We start from the raw sequence: 23,330 nt of genomic DNA, 5'->3' as shown, positions 1-23,330 counted from the left end.
TATTTTGGGGTTTTATTTTAAAAAATTATGATAATTGTTGATTCGTGCAATGTTTGCGTCCTAAGTGAGAGCGGTGTTGCGTGTGACGGAGTGCTGACGGGGGTTGCAGTTGGAGCTGTGTCTGTATCTCAAACAGCAGCAGCACAATATGTGTGAGCTGTGAGGGGACAGAGCCCTAATCCCCATTAACCCTTTCATTATCTCTGGGCACAGTTGTGTCGCTGCCTTGTTGTGAAGTCGCCTGGCTGAGTGATCTGCAGCCTGCAAGGGGTTCCGACACGACGATAAGGGTCCCCTCTGGGGTGTCTCCTCTGGGGTGTCTGCTCCAAATCCCTTTCTCTCTCCTCCCTCTATCTCTCCTCTCTCTCTCTCCTCTTTCTCTCTGTCGCTAAGGGCTCCTCTCTTATCCATCAACACTAGCACCTCTCCATTTGACCAGGCATTCATACAATCCCAGGCTATTTAATATTTTAAAACCATAAACCAAGTGTCTTTTTTCTGTTCTTTAGATTTTTTTCCAAATTTTGGGGGTTTATGTCCCAGAGTCTTATTTTTGAAGATGAGTTTTTATCCAGAGGATCCGGTGGTTGTCATTGGGAGCAGTCTACCTCAGTAAGTGGGAAGCTATCTGACAGAACCGGAGAGGAGTGCAGGAGATCAGAGAGACAGGGGGAGAGAGAGAACACCCTCCCACCGATACACTCAAAGGTAAGACACTGATCACTCTTCAATCCCTCATTCACCAAGGGTCAATTATGTGTGCATTCTACAATTTATATGGGCTGTCAAGTAAAACACATTTGTTATGTACTGTTTGTCTGTGGCAGTTAATGTTCAATGACGGAGACCTACCAAGGTTTTTCCATTGCAGTTTGGGATTTACCAAATGTCTGTGCAATGGATGAAGCAGAAATTAGAGGGTTAATTTCATTTAGGTTGAACCGTATTGTTTTAATTAACTTATTTTTTGATTGATCGGTTCCATCTCTGTCCTAGTTGATCAATTGAGATGTTATTAATTCTAATAAAATAACACATAATATATCATTGAATAGTTTGCTTGGGTTTGTCATTAGCAAACATCTCTCAAACAATTGCATTTCATATTGTGCAAGGTTCTGAATGGGCTTGTTAGTGTGGGGGCACTTGTCCATCCGTATGTTGTAGCCTACAGTTGAATTCACTCAATCTCTCATTGATTTTGGGAAGCGTGTGTCTGAGTCTGTCTCTCTGGGTGATCCTGTTTGGAGAATATTTACATAAGTACTTGAACATACATTTAGACGGAAACTTAAATATTAATGTAATATCAAGCCATACAATCATTCAATTCTTTAGCTTGCTGTTGTTGTGGTTATGTAAATGACTTGTGGATATATGGGGAGACTCCTCACACACACACACACACAGAATGTCATGGCTCCTCTGACTAATGATAACAGGGCTGGTGTGTGCTTTAGATGGCCATATCGCCGTCTCTTCAGTCATTATGTGATTGTTTAGTTGGGCCATTTGGTTTTACAGTTAAATGCCCAGTCAAAAACTCACTCAAAAATGCTCTATTCTATCAACTCAAACATAAATAATGTTGTCTAGTCGTTTACATAGTATACCTTTGAAAGCTGATAGGCAGTTGAGAGTGTATACCATGGGTATGACATCACCTTTTACTGTTCTAATTGCATTTGTAACTGGTTTATAATAGCAATAAGGCATCTCAGGTGTTTGTGGTATATTGCCACTTATATTGTCTACATATTGTGTCTATGAGCTGTTCCTAGGCATTCTTATTGGTATATTGGCAATATTGTACACACCCTTGTAGTTTATATCTTAAATATATAATGGTTGTGGTCAGGTTTCCAATTGAGAAAAAACACTTAAAAACCTCAAACAAACCATCTGAAAAATGCTTCAAATATGCTCATTCTTCTGAGGAGTTAGAACTAGCCATTCAGCAATCTAGAGAAAGAGGAGCTGGACAATGTGTGGTGTACTGATGTTAATATTTTGTATGATTTATATATGCACACCATTCCTGCACTGAAAAGCTGTTGATTAAAACAAAGGAAAATTGCTGGGCAGTTACTTTAACGTGTGGAATAAACCTAATGATTATGAGTTCTGTTGTATATTGTTGTTGGTCACCCATATGAAAGCTGTTGTTCGCAATGTGCAGTGAGAAGGAATATGTGGTTAAACCCTTTGTTAAAGGATAAAGGAGAAGGTGCCATTTCTTCTAAAGAGGATTGTCTCCACAGTTGGAGAAATTGCCAGTGCGTCTTCAGTCTTCCTCATTACTGCCGTACAAAATGGTCTTGTATGGAAGCTCACACACTGCGAATATCTGATGGTTTAAAAACAGGGCCATTGTCAGTTCTGATTCAGTCAGCTTGGTTCAGGGCAGTGACATAGTTGTTGTCTACTCTGTCCATCTCTCCTCTTTGGTGTTGTTACTGAGGGACTCTTTCAGCGAGCACAGAGCAAAGTGTGGTTTGAGTTTTCTTCTTCCATCTCCCTTCCCCCTCCCCCTTCTTCCCTTGATCCCTCTTACATGAGTGCAGATTCCCGTTTATTTTTCTCCAGTTATGCAATGGTAACCAGCACGACAACAAGCTGGCAGGGGGCTTCGTGTTGACGTGAGCCTGCATCCGCCTGGCAACTGCTGCTGAGCCGCTGCTCGGGAGGCTCCCTCCCTGGTGCCCTCCGATGCACTTCCTGGACGCACGTTAGCACCACTACCCCTTGTTGACCTTGCATCTGCTTGTTTGCAGATGTACTGTAGATCGGTAAACAGACTGATTTAGAGATAGATTGTATGAAGCCATTAGCTGAAGCACAGTCAGTGAATACTAGATTAATACCTCTGATAAAGTGGGAATGGATTTAGTTGTTGGATTGGGGTCAATTCCATTTCAAAGGAGTTTCATCATGATAATTGACACCCCAAAAAACAAGTCTTTCATTGTAAAATGTATTTTATTTAAAACTTCCTAAAATGTAGTCTAACCACAAAATCGAATTCCTACAGTCCACATCAACCTTCACCACCCTCATTACCTAACAATTCAAGACCTTAGGATTAAAATATGGACTGAGGTAATGAATGACCACCATCTTGTCTGTCCATAACAATGAAAGACAACAATAACACAAATCTATTGGCAGGGTTTGTGTGAAGAGACGGATGGCCGTGTGTGGAACCTTCTACGCCCAGCTGTCCTCATAAGTAAAATGGAGTGTTGGCATTGATTTTATTAGCGACAGTTGGGGTTTTGAGCCATTAAGGTGAACAGGCTTATTCTAATGGGCTTAGAGTTGACTGTCTGGCGCCTGGGATGTCTAACTCTCTCTAGGCCAGGGATGCCCCAAATCCACACCCATGTACGCACGTGCACACACACATTTATGCTGACTGCTGCAGTAAAAATAATGCATATATAGAACAAAGATTCACATTTATTCTCTGTCTAATATAGTACGGGATAATGTATTTTCAACTGTATTATTATACGGTCATACAGACAGATCATTCAAAAAGCTGATGAGTCGTGTTCATTTTTTAATTTTCGCCCTGATTCAAAGAGAGAAAAACAAGACAGAAGCCTAGTGCAGAAATCAAATATAAGAATTCCTCTGTCATAGACACCATAACAAATACAGTGTTGTATCATTACCCAATCTACATCTGTCTGTCTCAGTGTCTAGAGCAGAAGTGTACAGTGTCACTCTCTCTCTTTCTCTCTCTGTTCCACAGTGCTACTTCTGTCAATGGTCCAGTCTGTGCTAGTCTAGTCTCCTAACACAACTCGAAACCCCTTTGTCTTAAACTCTAAAGCCCTGATATGTTCGTAATCTGCACAATACGTGCCTTGACTCTCTCTCCTTCCGCTTTCATAGCACTGATTCTAATGAGGATATTCATGTGTGTGTCTTCGGGCTAACCAGACCCAACTGCCCTTCTTTCCCCTCTTGGCTGTGCTCTGGGATGTGAGAGAAGACGTGTGGTGACAGAGGATGGTTCAGAAGACTGCCCTTCTGTTCACCCATCCCTTCCCCTCCTCCTTGGAGGGTGGCTTTGTGAAGGGTGGGGCTTAAGGGGTGGTTAAAGGATGATTGATGGGGTTTTTGATGGGATGGTTGATTGGATGGTTGATAGGGTTGATCTGTGTTACTTTAGGGGGTTGATGGGATGATTGATTGGATGGTTGATTGGGTTGATCTGGGTTACTTAGGGGGATTGATGGGTGTTTGATTGGGTGGTTGATAGTGTTTATCTGTGTTACTTTTGGGGGTTGATGGGTGGTTGATGGGATGATTGATTGGATGGTTGATAGGGTTGATCTGGGTTACTTTAGGGGGTTGATGGGTGGTTGATGGGATGATTGATTGGATGGTTGATAGTGTTGATATGTGTTACTTTAGGGGGTTGATGGGTGGTTGATAGGATGATTGATTGGATGGTTGATAGGGTTGATCTGGGTTACTTTAGGGGGTTGATGGGTGGTTAATGGGATGATTGATTGGATGGTTGATAGTGTTGATATGTGTTACTTTAGGGGGTTGATGGGTGGTTGATAGGATGATTGATTGGATGGTTGATAGGGTTGATCTGGGTTACTTAGGGGGATTGATGGGTGGTTGATTTGGTGGCTGATAGTGGTGATCTGTGTTACTTTAGACGGTTGATGGGTGGTTGATGGGGTTGATCTGGGTTACTTAGGGGGATTGATAGGTGGTTGATTGGGTGGTTGATAGTGTTGATCTGGGTTACTGTAGGGGGTTGATGGGTGGTTTGATTAAATATAGATGATGGGAGGGTTGATGGGAGGTGGTTGATGGAGTGGTTAGTTGCAGGGGTTGATGGGGATGATCACTGATTGATTGGGCATTGATGAGAGGGTTGTTGGGGTGGTTGATGGGTAACAGGGGTTGATGTGGTGGGTGATGGGTGATGGGGGTTGATCACTGGAGTTGTTGTTTGGGAAGTTGATGAATGGGGTGGTTGAAGGGCTGGTTGATGGGGGTTGATGGGGTGGTTTATGGGGTGATCGATGTGGGTTGAAGATGTGTTTGAAGGGGGTATGATGGGGCAGGGTTTTCTTGGTAGTTGAATCATAAGAAAATAAATAATAATTCTTGAATTTAACATTTTATTTCAATTGGTTTTGTCTCCTCGTTATATCATTGTTCGGAACCTGTCACCTCTGATTCGTCATTGACCACTATCAACACCAATTAACAGTGCACCATATAATGCATGTATGCTGTTTCTGGTATTTATTGTTTGTCCAGCCCTGTAGAATAATGTAATATTTGTGCCTAAGCTTTCTTTTCTTTTGTTCCAACAGGGTGGAGGAAGGGGTGTTAGGCAGTAGAGTATGGCTGCCATGGCGACTGTGCCCAGTTACACCCCTTCGCTGTGGGTAAGAGTGTGCCACGCTCTACCTCGGATGGACCTCACCATGACGATGAGAGACAACCTCTTCATCCCTGACAGTTGGGAGTACCAACAGGTATAAGGCAACGGCCATCATACGAATCACTCACTGCTACTGGCCATATATATATATCACTCACTGCTACTGGCCTAAAACAAATTCATCACTCACTACAGCTGGCCAATCACATACATCACTCACTTCTACTGGCCAATCACATACATCACTCACTGCTTCTGGCCAAACAAATGCATCACTCACTACAGCTGGCCAATCACGTACATCACTCAGTTTTACTGGCCAATCACATACATCACTCACTACTACCAGATAATCAAATACATCTTTGGTTGGAAGAAATGGGTCCTGACTGCTCAGAAGTCTCCTGACGTGGATGTCAACTAATCTGAAATACAACAACTCTTGGCCATTTTGAAGCAGTATAGGTCACATGACTTCTCCTCCACCACAGTCTCCATGTTCTGTCACATACATTCCCATGTGAAGTCATAAAATACTTAGGGTTTTGCATTCAGTAGGGTCTGGTGTAGTGCATCTGAATCTGGAAACACTTGCAGTAGCATTGCATTTCTTTCTCACGTTTCTATGGCAAAGAGAGACGGATTCTCAAATGATCCGCCATTAAAAAAATGACAAAAGACCCCGAAAGTGCTTAGAGTGAGAAAATGAGAAAACAAGTAAAAAGGAGGAGGTTGTGGGGAGCAGAAGATGGGGAAGAGAGAGCGAGTGAAAAGGGAAAGGGAGAGAGAGTAGATTTAAGTAGGTCACAGATTATTAATAGAGATTCAGTGGTGTGGATAGAAAGAAAGACTGAGGGGGAAGGGAAGGGAGAGTGGGGGAGAGTGAACGGACCATGGAGGATGGGAAAACAGGGATAGTGGGGGGGGGGCTGAAGAAAGCAAGTAGCAGTGGGGATAAGTAAAGGAGAGAAGAACAAGGGAACAGAGGGAAAGAAGGAGAGGAAGGGAGGAAAGTAGAGAGAGAGAGAGAGAGAGAGAGACGGGCAGATGGAGCAGGATAATGCTGGAGCTATGTGTTCTGGCTAAATGCACTCTTCAGTAATGTTAAGTATGATAGACATTAGTATGTCAGAGAAACTGGAGGCTGGATGGTGAGCTATAGGAGAGATACGAAATGGCTTAGTAATGTTTATGTTGAGTACTGCATGCAGGGAGGATAGAAAGGGTGAAATACATGACAGATTTCAGCACTCGCTGAAGTCCAATCTGTATATTAAACAATGAAGAATTATCTTATTATTACATTTCTAGTTAATGAAGCATGCTTTTATGTAAGGAGTGTGTATGTTAAACGTGGGTGTGTCTGTGTGTGTGTGGGTGTGTGCGCGCATGTCCGTGTGTACTGTAATAAAGCCCCCAGTTGGTTTTGAAATCACCTTTAACTTCTGCTTCTTGCGTAGGATTGTATGGCACATGACACTGTTTGAGCTACAGAATATCAGCTGATGCTATTTTGTCTGGACCATGCAGGGATTCTTAGAGAATATTAAGGTTGACATTATGCAATGATGCCAAGATTAATTTATAGTACCTTTAAGCTGCTTTGATTCCCAGATGCTACTTTTATCATAACATATTGATTAACTGAACCAACCTCAACTGCTATGGTACTCAGGGCTCTATATTTGACTGTAGTGATGTGGAGGAAGCCCATGGGGATTTATCAGTAAGACAGCAAGCGCTGCGTGGTGTATGATAAACAGATCTGCCCCACCAGGGACAAATATGTCACATCTGTCAACATATACCAACATGTAGTTCAACTTCAATGGAAGATTTGGTTGGAGAAAAAAAGAAACATTGAGGGATTGAAAACACCAGAAAGAACAAAAATCAGAAGCAAATTTTAGCTGTGAATCAACAATAGGACTTCAAGGGTGGGTTTATTTCAATGACGGTAGAATTGACTTTGTTAACAACTCATGGTTAATGTTACTTCCTGATTTTGCCCAGAAGGCTAATGTTACTTAGCAATGCATTTCCATTGTCCAAATAGAGTATGATGATAGTGTTATACTAAGGGTCATTCTCTACACTGTTGTGTTTTACTAGGTGGACATTAAATTAACAGCCCCACTCTCTCTTCTTCCTCTCAGACTCTCCTGGTCCTCTCCAGTCTCTCTGCCATCGCTCTCATTCTTTCCCTCCTTGTCATTCTCTCATTCCTTATACACTACTGCTGCTGTCACCGTGGCGACCGGAGTGAGGGATCAGAGGAAGAGGAAGAGGATGAAGATGGAAGCACGGGACATGGATACGGAAGCAGGAAGGGGCGGAGCATCTGTTGCGTCACCTGGGTGTCGGTGGCGGCCGTCACACTGTGCTGGTGAGGAAGTTAATGTGACATCACTGCAATTGTCTTCATGATGTCAATATGAGGATCATCATTGATATGGTGTCATTGTAAGGTTCACTGGGTGGCAATACAGGAGTTATTATGAGTTTAACACAGGAGGTGGATTACAGAGATGATTTAATTCAGGAGGTAGATTACAGAGACGGTTTAATGCAGGAGGTAGGTTACAGAGACGGTTTAATGCAGGAGGAAGATTACAGAGACGGTTTAATGCAGGAGGTAGATTACAGAGACGGTTTAATGCAGGAGGTAGATTACAGAGATGGTTTGATCCAGGAGGTAGGTTACAGGGATGGTTTGATCCAGGAGGTAGGTCACAGAGATGATTTGATCCAGGAGGTAGATTACAGAGACGGTTTAATGCAGGAGGTAGGTTACAGAGACGGTTTAATGCAGGAGGTAGATTACAGAGACGGTTTAATGCAGGAGGTAGGTTACAGAGACGGTTTAATGCAGGAGGTAGGTTACAGAGATGATTTAATGCAGGAGGTAGGTTACAGAGATGGTTTAATGCAGGAGGTAGGTTACAGAGACGGTTTAATGCAGGAGGTAGATTGCAGAGATGGTTTGATCCAGGAGGTAGGTCACAGAGATGATTTGATCCAGGAGGCAGGTTACAGACATGGTTTAATCCAGGAGGCAAGTTATAGAGATGGTTTGATGCAGGGATATCTTACTCTAAGAGTTCCGGAGTACTGCTGGTTTCCTGTCCTACCATCCTATTATAATTAGCACCAACCTTTTGTCCCAGGTCTAAACCAATCCCTGTTTAGAGGGGAAGAATGAACAGTAGCAATGAAACTGGTTTATACAGCGATACAGAGATTGGTTTAGACAGAGATACAGGGATTGGTTTAGACAGAGATACAGAGAGAAACCTTTTTTACTTAGGCTGTTTACGACTTGGAACATGATGTTCTGGTCTGATTAATGTGTGGCTGTCCTATTGCCTCTAATGCAGTGCCAGCTGGGTCTGGCCTGCAAAGTTCATTGACTTTCCTTGAAACAAATACATTTGGGTGAGAAATGAGTCTTCTCCTTTTGACCATATGACACACATGATGCAGTCATGGAAGAACACACACATTTGACTGTATGAAACACAGTGTGGTTAATACACACACAACCCCCTCCTCTTTCCCCCTTGCTTTCTAATCTGGGTCACATACTCTGTGGGAGATTGGGACATACCATTGCTCTCGGGTTGGAGGGGATTTGGAGAACATCTGGCCCAAGCCTTAATCTGAATATTTGAGTAACAGAGAGAGGTATAAATTAATATATCATTATTTTTGTACGTTTCTAATATGACGGTGACTGAAGACGGCAGATGCTGACACTGCTAAGACTGCTAAGCTCTTATATTTTTCCAGGTTTCCTCCACTGCAGTCATTCTTTCTTACGTTCATCCATTGCTCACATCTCACATCACTCACCAGTTTTATCTTGTTGTGTCAAATTAATTTAACATGTACATACAAACTGAATTAAACATGACTCTCTCCTCCTCTCACCCTCCCTCCTTTCCTCAATCTCTGTTCCCCTTTCCACAGTGTTGCCATAGGCGTTGGTTTCTACGGTAACAGTGAGGCAAATGATGGGATGTATCAGTTGACCTCGTCTCTTCTCACAGCCAATTACACGCTAGCTTCCATTGATCTGCTTGTGAGTGCTCCAGCTCTTCTCTTCCAGCAAATGTCAAACATGCACAATGCCCAGACGGCATTACTGTCTGCAACCCAGTGTACACGTGAGAACCAGAAAAAGACCGTTTTTAGTGTTTGTATGCATGCATGGTTTTACATGTGTGTGTGTGTGTATAACTACTGTATGTACAACTATAAACGTGTGTGTCAATGTGTGTGCGTGTACCTGCTGTAGGATCAGGTGTAAATGTATGTGTATGTGTCTGTGTGTGTGTGTGTGTGATTGAGAGAGATTTCACATGTAAGGCATGATGGATGTATCGGTCCTCTCATGTGGTCACTGAGTGGTTTACATGTCCGAGCGACAGATGTGTTCTCCTCTATTTATGATGGAGGGAGGAATCCTACACTCTTCCTGTGGATGGGAGGACAAGAGCACTACTCCCATACATGTTTTAATCTCCCTGAATAACAAAAATAAACATTCTCCACCCACATCATGTAGTTGATTACACAGCTACAGATCGATGGACAATTCATAACCTCCACATTGCTGTGATGCCCACCCCATACTTTTCCATCTTCCCAGGTTTCAGACACCATCTCTGGGATGCAGCTATCCATCGCTGGGCCCCTGACCACCATGGAGGAGCTGTTCACAGGAAGTAAACCTTACCTGGTGTCCACTCGGAACTGTAGAAGACTGTCAGAGAACGTGGTGTCCCTGCTCAGCTCCTTGACCATGGCCCGGGATTCTGACGGGGGGGACTGGAACAATAGTACCAGCAGCATCGGGGGCCCCATAGCGGCCCTGACCCCTGTACCCCCTTCCGCGGCCCCCACAGTTCCTTCGTCCGGTGGGGTCATGCCAAGCCCGTTCTCCCCTGGCTGGGCAGCCAACACGCTGATGGTGAATGAGGACTACAGGTGAGAGAGGTGTCTTTTTCAATCAAAATGTTACAAAGTTGGTGTTATGAAAAAACACTTGGCGTGTGCCGATGTTTCACTTGGGATATGCAGAGGTGCAAAAAAAAGGAAAAATGCTCCATTCGAATCACCATAGACGTGTATTTTCATGGGTATTCAGTGCATTGGATGGTACCGTGCTGACACCGGTTGTCTTCTGTACGGTGTAGGTGGCTGTCCTACGTTCTGCTTTTGCTGCTGGACCTCATAGTCTGCCTGTTCATTCTGCTAGGCCTGGCCAAACAGGCCCGCTGGCTCCTCATCCTGTAAGAAAACACAGACCGCACAAATGAATCCCACGTGTTGTATTGCAGTCTTGTTTTGCCCAGAGACCTGAGATGACTTGCTAACTGACTTCCGTTTGCCTAATGTTTCCCCAGGATGACTGTGCTGGCCTGGCTGGCTCTGTTCCTCAGCTGGGGCTCCCTGGGCCTGGAGACAGCCACCGTGGTGGTGAGTAACTTCACAAAAGGGGCAGGGGCGGGGGGGTTAGAAGAAGGAGGGAGTTAACCGTCCATGACTGGTTAGAGAGCGTCTCAGCAATGACTTAAAGAAGTCATGGCAGGAACAGGACAGAGTAACAGTGTGCCTTTGTTTGGTTCTGTTTATGCCTGTCTGCTTGTGAGTGTTTCTGGGTTACTGTATGTGTGTCTAGTGCTTTAGGTTAATACATTGGTGTTTGGCACAAATGGAAATGAGGCATTAGCCCACTGTGCTCTCACTGTCTGCCTAGGGAACAGAGCAGTCCCAGCATAGGACCAAAAGGAGGTCACATGGGTCGGACTGCAGACTGAAGGGATTGCAGCATTATGGATATTTACATCTGAATACTCAATTTTTACTCCTCACAGAATGGATAAACAAAACAGAAATGATAGTTTGGATGAGTGTGTCTATAGTGCCATTTGGAGAAGTGTAACCCAGAAATTCTCACTTTGTTAGAAAATAAAGCAAGTCAGAAGAGTTAAATGGAGAAGCTTTGTAGGGAATCAAGCTAAAAAGATGTATGGCCTTTTCACCGGACATTGGGTCAGTTCAGATAGCATCACAAGCAGAGAAAGCACGGAATGGTCTGGGAGGAAGCCAGGCAGTTGGCTTCACAGGGCATGTCAGGTATGCAGCTGCAGCACTGCACCTTCCCCACTGTCTCCTGAAGTCGTCTACACTACGTCTTTGTAGATGGTTGTTAGCTAACTTTGTGTAGAATCAACGTGGGTGATGTTAGTCTGGAGTATGCAGTAAGGTGCTGATAGATCTCAATACAGTGTCATTGTCAGGACAGATTTTGGTGCAGAGTTGTGGTCCAGTGGTTACACTCCTGGCCTTGAGCACATGTGCATCTCCCTGCTTGGAGACCGGGGTTCCACGCCCATCTCCATTCTTTACCTCCGTGTTTCCACGTTGCCTGTCTGCCTCTAATTCCTGATGTCAGTAAAAAAACATCAAAAATAAGATGAAAATAAATAAGGACCTGTCAAGTCAGCTCTCCTTTTAAAAAATATTTTCAGTCCTCACTCCTCTCTACCTCAAACCTTTGTCATGGCATCCTGTAGATGGCTTTCAAACACACATGTATACATTTCACAATCCTTGATCTCTATGAGCCATGACAACAGGATTTAATAATCAAATGCAAGGAATCTGTAAATAACACAAATAATACAAAAAAGTACAATATTTTCTGAGCCTCACAGCATCATGGCAACCACAGATATCACAAAATATGATTATGGTGAATGGAATGTGAGAAACAAATGATTGACCAAGTAGCTTGCATATTGTTTTAAAAAACAGTATGGATGTTACATTACTCCTTGCATTTGGCTTGGAAGGATATCTCTCCAGAAGTGCTTTTAGTGAGAGAGAGCCAAGAGAGGGAGTGTCTAAAGCACACTTTAATCTTAAAGAGCAGAGAAAGAAAGAGCCAGTGTGTGACAGGAAGCTTCTCTAAAGACTCCTAGAATCCACAGAGAGAAAGAAAATGCTTTGCATGCGTGCGTGTGTGTGTGCGTGAAAGCTTCTGTGTGTGTGTGTGTGTGTGTGTGTGTGAGTGTGTGTGTGCAAATGGAAAAGCAGGCCAGCCCCTGTAAAAATAATAAATAGATTCTACCCAGTGACAGAATGATGGAATCTTGGCCATTCTATTGATTGACACCTACCACAACAACACATAGCAGTATCAATAAAGTCACTGCACAGCATTATGCCAATGTCATTTCAATCAATCAATCACATTTATTTATAAAGCCCTTTTTACACCAGCAGTTGTCACAAAGTGCTTTTACAAAACACACGGCCTTAAACCCCAAGGAGAAAACAACAGTAGTGTTGAATTTCAGTAGCTAAGAAAAACTCCCTAAGAAGGCCAAAATTTAGGAAGAAACCTATAGAGGACCCAGGCTCAGAGGGTTGATCAGTCCTCTTCTGGCTGTGCTAGGTGAACATATTAAGAGTACAAATTGTAATAATTAATAAATGCATGTGGGCTGAGTCCAGAGTCTATTTAAACTTAGTCCAGGTCAGAAGCATGCCCAGATGGACAAGGACAACACGAGGGAGGGGGAGGTGTCAGCACAGTGGCAGTTTAAATCGTCAGGTATGGTCTTGATCTGCAACACAACCAGAAGGACAGGGACAGCAACGGGTCTTTCAAGCCAGGTACTCCTCAGGTGTGGGCCAGGACTTCATGTCCTCCTAAGTTTAGAAACTGTGAAAAAATGTAAACTGCATTTCTTAGATCTACAAGGATTTGTAGTGGAGAAGGACTGACCCTACTCCCCCAGCACAATAATATAGCAGCATAAGACCTTGGGGCTGAGGCAGGGGGGTCCGGTGACACTGTGGCCCTATCTTGGGGAGGCCCAGGACAGGGCCCATCAGGCAGGAAATCAATCCACCCACATTGCCAAGCATCAACCAAAGGGACACCCACCAACTGCAACCACCCTGAATGAGGTTTGAGTATTGCCAGCAGAGTACAGCCCAATTGCATAAGTGCGCAACAGAGAGACAACAAGGCAGTGACTCTGCCCCCAAATGGCATTGGAGGGAGGGCATCCCAGTGGCAATGAGAGCCCGCCTGGCAAGACAGCAAGGGTGGACAGTATCAAGCCTTTCTGGTCACCTTCACGCCACTGGGCCAGACTACACTGAATCATAGACCATGCAGTAGATATGAGTCTTTAGTAGACACTTGAAAGTTTTCACTGAGTTTGCATTTCTAACCTTAATTGGCAAATCATTCCACAGTAGTGGAGCTCTATGAGAGAAGGCCTTGCATCCGGCTGTTTGTTTAGAAATTCTAGGTACAATTAAAAGGCCTGCATCTTGTGATCTAAGGTTACATGTAGGTATGTATGGCTGGATCATTTCAGCGAGGTAAGTAGGAGCAAATCCATGTATTGATTTAATGGTTAACAATAAAACCCTAAAAACAGCCCTAACCCTAACAGGCAGCCAGTGCAAAGAGGCTGGTACTGGAGTAATGTGTTCACATTTCTTTGTTCTAGTTAGGATTCTAGCAGCCGTGTGCAGCACTAATGGAAGTTTATTTATTGATTTGTCAGGGTAACCGGAAAGAAGAGCTTTGCAGTAATCAAATCTAGAAGTAACAAAAGCATAGATTTGTTTTTCTGCATCAGTTTTTGATAGAAAGTTTCAGATTTTAGCAATGTTTCAAAGATGAAAATAAGCAACTCTTGAGACATATTTTATATGTTCATTAAAGGAGAGGTCAGGGTCAAGGGTAAAGCTGAGGTTTCTCACAGTTTTTTGGGATATAACCATGCAGCTGTCAAGGTTCACAGTGAGATCTGCCAACAAAGCACTTTGTTTCTTGGGTCCTAAAACAAGCATTTCTGTTTTTTGAGTTTAAGAGCAAGAAGTTATCTGTCATCCACTTCCTAATATCTGAAACACATGCTTCCAAAGTAGCTAATTTTGGGGCTTCTCCATGCTTCATTGAAATATAACTGTGTGTGATTACATCACCCAGAGGCAGCATATATAGTGAGAACAATAATGGGCTCAGAACCGAGCCTTGCGGAACACCAAAACATACCTTTGATTTGTCAGAGGATATGCCATCCACACATGTGAGTGCTTTTTGGTATTGCAGTGTACTGTCTATCCAGGCTAGTCTGAATACTTCCAACTTGGTGGAGCGCCACTTTCACTCCAATTTTCTGGAGGCTTGCTTGAGTGCTCTAGTATTGTCTGTGTACCAGGGAGCAAGTTTCTTGTTTCGTATTTCTTTAGTTTTTAGTGGTGCAACCGTGTTCCGTGTTTTACAGTGTTGAGTTTAGATCCTCGATTTGATAATTTGCGGCTTTATTTACTTTGTCGTTGATGAGCGAGCTTGTAAGAATATCAAGAAATGTATTTGTAGTCAGAGAATTTATAGTACAGCTTTTGAAACTCATTGTTTGTGGAGCAAGTGTATTTCTTGTTTTAACAGTAAATGTAATAATCCGATATTCCAGAATTTTGGGGGGAAATTATTAGATCAACAATATCTATTTCTCATGACAGGACTAAATCTAAGGTACGATTATGACAATGTGGATAAAACCCATTGAGTCAATTATGGATTCAAAGGCTTTTTGAAGAGAATCATTGGACTTTTCCATATGAATATTGAAATTGCCAAAAAGGTGAATACTATCTGCGATGACTACAAGGTTAGACAAGAATTCTGGAAACTCATTGAGGAACATTGTGTATGGCCTGGGGGGCCTGTAAATAGTAGCTATGTAAAACTTTCCTGGTTAACTTTCATGAGTTTAACTTTTCTCAGCCTGGAACGAGTCAAAGTGGCAATAGGTAAAACTGTACTAACTACTCTAGCTATGCTATCGACAGACTCCACTATGCTAACAGGCTGGTTAACAGCCTTTAGCCTGACCTGCACCCTATCTCATGGTGAGTCTATAGGAGTGAGACTCCTGTGAATGTTCCTAGATAAAGAGCACCACTCCAGCTTAAGTCTGCTGTAGAGCTCGTCACTACCCCTAGCTGGGAAGGGGCCAGAGACAATTCCTCGATGCCCACACATCTGTCTAGGTAGTTTACATGCGGATGCTATGTTACGCTTTGTAACCTCTGACTGTTTCATCCTAATGTCGTTGGTACCAAACTTCGCTAGCACCAACCCCAGATTTCCGGCTACGTCGGTGGCTCTGCCCCCCGGTAAACAGTGTACGATCCCGCATTTGAGGGAAATTCTAGAGAACATAGAGATCCTGGAGAATAGAGAACCGTTGATGTGTGTGTGTGTGTGTGTGGGTCTAAGGCTGTCTAAATAAAACAGGATAAGAGTTGAGATCTGTGAGTCTGGTTCAAGCAGCCTAGTGTCATGTGGAGCTGGCTGGAGATATCTCAGAGGAGGTCTGGTCGTCCACACAGAGCCCTTCTGTGCCTGGCCACTGAGACAAACAATGACCCAGCTGTAGGCCCATACTGGCCTGGACCAACTCGCTTTGTGTATGTGTCTGGGTCTCTCACTCCCTCTCCTGGCCAGCCTTCTGCTTCCTTGGCATCTGCGTGGGTGTTGGAGAGAGGAGAAAGTGACTCAGAAGAGGAAGGGAGTAGTTGAGAGAAGAGCAAGATGAGAGTGATGGAGAGCGGTGCTACTTGAGGTAGTGGGCGAGAGCGAGATGGAAGGGGGGGGGGCGGGGGGCAGTAGGTCTATACAGTATGTAATTCAAAAGAGCACTGAGCAGAGCGCTGCAGTCAAATATCTGACCAGTGGGTACGCGTGTATCGGCTAACTTTATCCTCCATACCTCTCTCTCAATTGTCAGGCTGTCAGTGACTTCTGTACAGACCCCAACACGTTTGTTCTCAACTCCACCCACTTCAACTCCGGGACCAGCTCAGGTACAGTCGCACAACACTCCACGGCGCCGGATCGTTCGATCTGTGCAGCTTTCCCCATGCCGAGATGCCCCGATACACTGCATTAATTTCCGTCCGATTGTGTTTCCGCTGTCCTCTTTTCCACACAGACGTGTTGGATTACTACCTGACCTGCAGCAGACGTTTGAACAGCCCGTTCCAGCAGGTAGACGCCCTACAGATGCAGGAAGTGGTTTTAGAGGATAAAGGTTGACACGCGGCCTCTTCGGAGTGCCCCGAATACAGTGGGTGGAGACCAATGTAGATAATGCAGGGCTCATCGTTATTTGTCATGGGAGTGTCCAGGACGTCAGTGTAGCTCCATAATTCCAACCCTGGTGGTGTAAATACAGAAGAATAAGTAAGCTAGATAGATACTGATAAGGATATTTACAGAACAGGCAGTGTCGGGCATGATGATAAAGCTAACCAGTGTTGTTAATGACATGTTGTTTCCAGCTGCTGACCCAGTCACAGAGGGCCCTGTCCAGCATCCACACGCACCTCTCCAGCCTGGAGCGGAACGCTCTCCCACAGGTCCCCAAAGCAGAGGTGTGTGGCCACGGGTCAGGCTCCCGTCCATTTGGAATAATGGCTACCGAATATTTGGGAGTACAGTGACATATGCAACTGGGCGTGATATCCTAATGTATTATTTTTGTAGAAATCACTCAGGGAGGTTCAGCAGATTCTTAACGCTACAGAGGCCAACTTTCACCAGCTGGTGGCTCTACTTAACTGTCGAGGTCTCAACAAGGTAGGCCAAGTGTTTAAAACAGGCTGTATTGAGCCCTGGTGTGTTTTTGCGAAAATAAAATAGATGCTTTGGTTGTGTCTGTCTCTGTTAGGATTACATTGACTCTTTGAAAGGCCTGTGCTATGACGGGATGGAGGGACTGCTCTATCTCTCCCTCTACTCTTTCCTTTCGGCTCTTGCCTTCACCGCCATCCTATGTTCTCTGCCCGGTGCCTGGAGAAGCTTCCCAAGGTGGGTGGGAGAGTGGGTGTGGGTGGGAGAGAGAACAAGATCTATAATTCATTTTATTGCAGAAATGTTTTACATTTTGGTAGTTTTTTGTAATCTAAACTATGGTATTTGCGCAGCTCTAGGTGTGGTGTCAAGTAATGGATGAATTTGCAGCTTATCATTATGTCCAATCAAATAACAGTTTGTCTTCCGGAAATAATAATGCAATTGTGAAAAAGGTTCTTGCCAGTAGGGTTTGTTTTGGCTGTCTCCCCCCCTTGTGCAGTGTGTTCTCTTTCTTAGGATGTCAAAGGTTCATGCAAAGTGTCCCTAAACCCATAATTCATATTTTCATGAGTTCTCCTCTCCCCTCTCTCTGACTGGCGACAGCGATTCCGAGGAATATGAAGATTCGGACAGCGAGAGCGAGGACCCCTTCACTTCCCATCAGGCACGTAGACAGCCGGCCGTGGGGTCTCAGCGAGGGGCCTTGCCCCCCTTCTATAATTACCCGGGGGCCGGGTGGACTCCCCCCTTTTCTAGTGCGCCACCCCTCCCGTGAGTAACACAGACACACAGACACACAGACAGACAGACAGACAGAGTGGGAATAGGAGGAAGAAGCCCCTTGACACTGACTTACGGTCACCTTTTACTCTACTGGGTAAAGGGTGAAGATCCTAGATCTGTGCCATGGTGTAACTTCAACTCAGAGTTCCCAACAGTAGCTCATCCCGACAAGATCAGGAAATGGAATATAGGTCCAGTATACAGCAGCAGGCCATGCACGAGCCTTAAACAGACAGACTGACTACTGCTATTTTAACAAGCAGAAGTAATGGACAGGCACAAAACAGAGAGACACGGAGGTTTGTTTCGTGTAGCTTGAGAAGACACACATATAACACACAAGGCAGGTGTTGATATACCATAAGAAAAACATATATAGTATGTATGTATACACATATATGTTTCTAACCTCACGCACATCCATACATTTAAAGTAACAGAGTAGTTAGATTCATTCAGTTTCGCCTACCACCGTAGAGACACATAAGGATAGTTTTGTCAGAGGAAACAAAACACAAGCAATGCAGACAGACACACAGACAGGTCTACTGTGGACTGCAGGGTAGGCAGAGAAACAGACACAATTCCAGAAGTCTGTCTGTCTGTCTGTGTGTCTGTCTATGGGTCTGTCGAGCCTTCCAAGACAGACGTAGACCGATCCGATCCACCCCTCACAGGTCCTGGCTGTGTTGAGTGACACCCTATGGCCCATGATCCACCCCTCACAGGTCCTGGCTGTGTTGAGTGACACCCTATGGCCTACCAAGTGTTTGAAAGTAGTGCACTACATGGGGAACAGCGTGTCCTTTGAGACACAGCTCTTGTTATCACGGTGGAGATATGATGGTCAGGCTGACCTAGGTAACCCCATCACACTGCGGTGTCCAAGACTCCCGTTGTAAATTCTCCCCGCCTGTCTTGTATTATCTCTTCATCTCCCTCTCTCGCTGTCTTTATCACTAACCTCTTTCTACTTTTCTTGTCACCCCCTCTCTTTTTATAACTCCATCTCTCTTTCTCTTCATGTATTTATGACTCCCTATTTCTCTTTTTTTCTCTCTCTCTGTTTATCACTTGTTTTTTGTTTACTCTCGCTTTTTATTACTACCCCTCTTTAATCTTTCTCTCTCTCTCCCTTTACTACTTCCTCTCCTTTCTCACTCATTACTTCTCCCTCTCTGACTGTGTATGTTCCATTCTTTTACTTGTTTTCTTCACTTTGCAAGTCCAATCAGTACCCTAAGTAGTACTGTTTCTGACCTTATGCCTTAGCATGTACAACAGAGCATAACTAAATGTCCTGAATTGAGTGTTCCTAGTCTAGATTTAATGATAACAGTAACTTACTCAGACACCAGTTACTAGAAAACAGTAAAAGCTTAGTTCATGACTCATAAATACAGTGGTTTGGGACTGAAAGTTGAGCATGTGAATACAATGGGAAGAAAAAGGTGTGGCTCTTGAAATGGGACTGGTGACGTCTTCATTCTCCATTTGCAATGCACTTTCATGTTGTACACATGTTTGTACTCCATCATTATAGATTTCTTCCCACTTCCCTAAGTACACTAACCAGGAGTCGACTGTGTCTACAATACCCATAACCTCCCTTTTGGAACCACCAGCTATTCACTTCCTACAGACTAGTGATGCGCAAGTCATTTATGATTCATTCTTTTTCAACAAATCTTTTCAGTGAACTGGGTGTACTGAATCACTGCTCTGGAAAATTCATTAAAGTGATTCACTTTTTGCGCAGAGAATTAGGCAGTCGTGAGGTTGAAAACTCTTTCACCAAAGATCTTTAACAGTTGTCAGATGTCAGAATGCCCTGAATAAATAGGATTTCAAATAATATTGAGGAAGCAAATATGTATGCCGCCTCTTAAGTTTTTTTTAAATTACGTTTTCAAAGCCATTTAACTAGATTATATTTACAGTGAAACATTTAGGATAGAGATATCATCCTTAAATGATTAAAGATTTTTAAAAGGATTTCATTAAAGAATACCTGATGAGGATAAAACGTATCATTCGTAAATATAATTTCTTGACCTTCAAAAACCATCAGTTCATATTTTCTACATAGTTAAACAATTCAGTGTAGCCTATGACATAGGTCTATATCAACACAGTCATTTTTTACTTATTTGTCAATATTTGAAACACCTTTACAAAAATCAATTCAAATATTTTTAAATGCACATTTTGTAACATCCATCTGTCAATCATTGGAGTATCAACAACTAATCTCCACTGACATCTGAGATCCAGGCGCCGACCTGTGCGATCTGTAGAGGTGAGGAGTGGGGTTGATGCTAATGATGCTAGGCCTACTTCAGCTCCAGCCTCCATCACATCCACACCCCCAAGCCACAGCTACAACAAAAACACAGTTACAAGAAACACAACTACAAGCTTAGCCAATTCTGAAACAGGTGATGCGCCAATGGTTTATACCCAGAGTGCCTGGGGGTCTGCAAGAAAGTAGGAATCGTTATGATAGCAATTTTTTAATTTCTACCTTGGATTTGAATGCACCTCAACGTAAAAGAAACCAAATATACACATTGAATTACATTCATTGTTATTGTTGGAAACATTTTACATGGTTAATTTCTTAACAACACAATTTTCGTGTTTTATATGCTGGGAACATTAAAATATGGGCTATTAAAGTAAATAAAGTCTCATCGTGAGATTGAGATGAAATTGAGGTTGGACAAAAATACTTGACTCATACAGTGACTCAAAGGATCAGAATCTTAAAAAAAGAACTGTACTGAATGATTCAGTTCACTGTGGTGATTCGGAATGCCCATCACTAATACAGACGTAGGGCCATAATAACACTAATGCGGGTTATGACATTCGTTTCTACGTCCCCATTTCGCTAATCGCTCTTCCTCCCTTTCTCTTCTCCCACCTTGGTTCCCTACGTCGGCCACTTTCCCTCGTTTTTCTCAATGTGTCTCACCCCTTTTCCCCTCTCGCTCATTGTCCACTCCTCCTCTTCCTTTCTGTTCTCTCTTTCTGTCTCCATACAGGACTCCAAACGTTTCCTCCAATGGCAACCCTGGCTATGAGAGCCTGCCCCTGACTGACAGGCAGTCCCCACCCCCCTCTGTGAGTTCCTTTGTATCCGTGACGTCATCATAATGTGTGGCATTTGTCATCACTATGCGTGTAATCCGTCCTTCGAGGTGTTATTTGCCAGTACACTTAGAATTTGTAAATAGTCAGGTATTCTCAATCATACAAACTGGTGGCGGTGTTGTAACTCCAAAATCGCAGGACTCTGCAGGCTGGCCATTTACGTGATTAAATTAACCTGAAGTACAAGTACATGTTAACTTTTACTTTATTAAATAAACCTAATGAATGAGTACTGAGTTAGTTCTTTTACTTTATTAAATTAACCTAAAGTATGTGTATTAAGTTAACCCCATTACTTTATTAAATTAACCTAAAGTACATGTTAACTTTAACTTTATTAAATATACCTAAATTATGAGTACTAAGTTAACTCTTTTACTTTATTAAATGAACCTAAAGTATGAGTACTAAGTAAACCCTGTTACTATATAAATGAAACAAAAAGAAGATACTAAGTTAGCTCTTTTACTTTTTTAAATCAACCTTAAGTATGAATACCAAGTAAACTGTTTTACTATATAAATGAACGTAGAGTATAAGCACTAAGACAATTCTTTAATTGGAAAGCTCACTTTCTGTCCCTAACATCTAATTCGTCGGTAGTCACCTCTTTGACTCTGGACATGCTGTAAAGGACTTAAGTACAGTGCATCCTGACCACAAATGCAAGACCTATCCTAACCCCTCCCCTTCCCTTGTCCTTCATAGTATCACCATCCTACTCCTAACTTTTACAACATTCCGTGGTGCTTCAGGCAGACGTTGCCTCCATCCACCACTGATTTGGGATCAAACCCATTCCTAACCATAACATTTGGAATTAATAACTAATCTGTCCTTGGACCAGTGGTCATTTCCACCTCCTTCACCCCTGTTGTTGGGAGCATAATGTAACCATGTGAGTGCTCGTCTTTATCCATGAGTTTGAAACAAAGATGAATAATTGAGATTTTTTTTTTTTCTTGTCTCCTCTTTCCACCCTTGCTATGGATCTTCAATGGTGACCTTCTTGTCAAATGACAACAACATTTCTGAAAGTACAGTACTCTCCCAGCATGCTGACTGGTTACGGGAGTAGTCAATCACACCCCAACCCGGCCCATTCAAGGAATCTGTATTCACGTTAATTATTTTTTTATGTTTGGAAACATATTGAAAATGTTTTGTTTTCATATGAATGGACACTACTGAGATGAAGAAAAACAGAACTAATCTTAAAAAAAAATTTCATTAAAGGTGCGTAACGTCAGTACCATGATTAAAAGCACACAAAAACAGGGTTTAATGGACTGCTGTAAAAACTCACAGTAAGCTAAAAGCAGATACATATACATAGCATGATTATGCTAAGAGGCCTGAACCACCTTGGTCAGTCACCCTTTACAACCCCATCTTTCTAGTGTCAATGTAAACAGGTGAACCAGAATGGTATTGACGTTACTACATTGTACTTCTATATTTTTTAAATGTATTACCACTTTATTTTCAAGTTTTTATATCTATTGTTGTAGAGAAGAACTGGCACATAGCACAAGACACATTTTACAGTGAATGAATATGCAGTCTCCTCACTTGGTATTCAACATGGTATTTTTTTTAATTTACTTTTTATAGGTGGCAATTCTGTGTCTCCCTTGTATTACCGTCTGATACTATACTGTAAACGTTCACTGTTGATGTTATCGAAATAATGATGGACCGATGCTCTTAAAAATAACTATTCCAAGGTTACAGTACCTCCTCTCTGTAGGCTAAATGGAGAACTACAACTCCCAACTAGCCAAGAGACAAAACTACAAATCCCATTGAATGGCAGCAGGTACATAGCAATACATCTGCTGCTACTGGTGCTGCAGTAGCCCTACCGTAACTAGCAATAATAAAGATCTATATAGCACTGGGTTTTTAAGGTCTCTATAGGATGTTATGTAAATAAATATATGGTATGTCAGAGATTTCATTGAACCCCCTTATTTGCCTACTGACCTTGTTAACCCTTGAATTGAGTTTGTATGGTATTATCAATGCTCCTTTTGAATGGCATCCTTTTTCACTCCAGAGTCTAATATAAATAAATTAATAACAATAACAGAAAGCATGTACTTGTGTTTGTCATTAAACTGTGGATGAGTTATACAGTGGAACCTCAAAAAACGATGCACACAGAAATACATAACAGAAGAGTTGCCCTGACATAAATAACACGGTTTGTTTTCCATATCCACTGAGTTTCAATTTATGTGTGTTCAACAAAGACAGCACTCGCATTTCCTTGGATATGCACAGTAGGCC

General features: G+C 42.9%; 1 protein-coding gene across 5 annotated transcripts; it reads left to right on the top strand.

Annotated features, from left to right (window-relative positions):
* The first annotated feature begins 78 nt into the window (after positions 1-78).
* Positions 79-23,136, top strand: ttyh1 (tweety family member 1). 5 transcript variants are annotated; one of them, XM_010884881.5, is made up of 15 exons: positions 85-708; positions 5,352-5,516; positions 7,579-7,808; positions 9,392-9,503; positions 10,074-10,411; positions 10,621-10,716; positions 10,831-10,903; positions 16,252-16,327; positions 16,456-16,511; positions 16,805-16,897; positions 17,010-17,102; positions 17,194-17,333; positions 17,703-17,870; positions 20,930-21,008; positions 22,082-23,136. In XM_010884881.5, the coding sequence occupies exons 2-15, from the start codon at positions 5,382-5,384 to the stop codon at positions 22,163-22,165; spliced, it is 1,773 nt and encodes a 590-aa protein (XP_010883183.1). In that variant the 5' UTR covers positions 85-708; positions 5,352-5,381; the 3' UTR covers positions 22,166-23,136. The 5 variants fall into 5 exon arrangements, with proteins under 5 accessions (XP_019897060.1, XP_019897059.1, XP_019897061.1 ...); XM_020041499.3 differs by having other exon boundaries at positions 86-708; positions 17,703-17,762; XM_020041501.3 differs by lacking the exons at positions 20,930-21,008; positions 22,082-23,136 and adding an exon at positions 19,114-19,534 and having other exon boundaries at positions 79-708.
* The last annotated feature ends 194 nt before the right edge of the window (positions 23,137-23,330 follow it).

Source organism: Esox lucius, chromosome 20 (assembly GCF_011004845.1).
Source record: "Esox lucius isolate fEsoLuc1 chromosome 20, fEsoLuc1.pri, whole genome shotgun sequence".
NCBI classification, from domain to species: Eukaryota; Metazoa; Chordata; class Actinopteri; order Esociformes; family Esocidae; genus Esox; species Esox lucius.
Note: the sequence above shows the minus strand (reverse complement) of the source record. Positions and strands in the feature narration are given on the sequence as shown.

Excerpts from the sequence above, each read along its gene's own strand:
- ttyh1 (XM_010884881.5), top strand. The coding sequence starts at position 5,382 with ATGGCTGCCATGGCGACTGTGCCCAGTTACACCCCTTCGCTGTGGGTA. Across the intron at positions 10,717-10,830 it reads GCCCGCTGGCTCCTCATCCT|GATGACTGTGCTGGCCTGGC; the intron begins GTAAGAAAACAC and ends ATGTTTCCCCAG. Across the intron at positions 17,103-17,193 it reads ACTGTCGAGGTCTCAACAAG|GATTACATTGACTCTTTGAA; the intron begins GTAGGCCAAGTG and ends TGTCTCTGTTAG.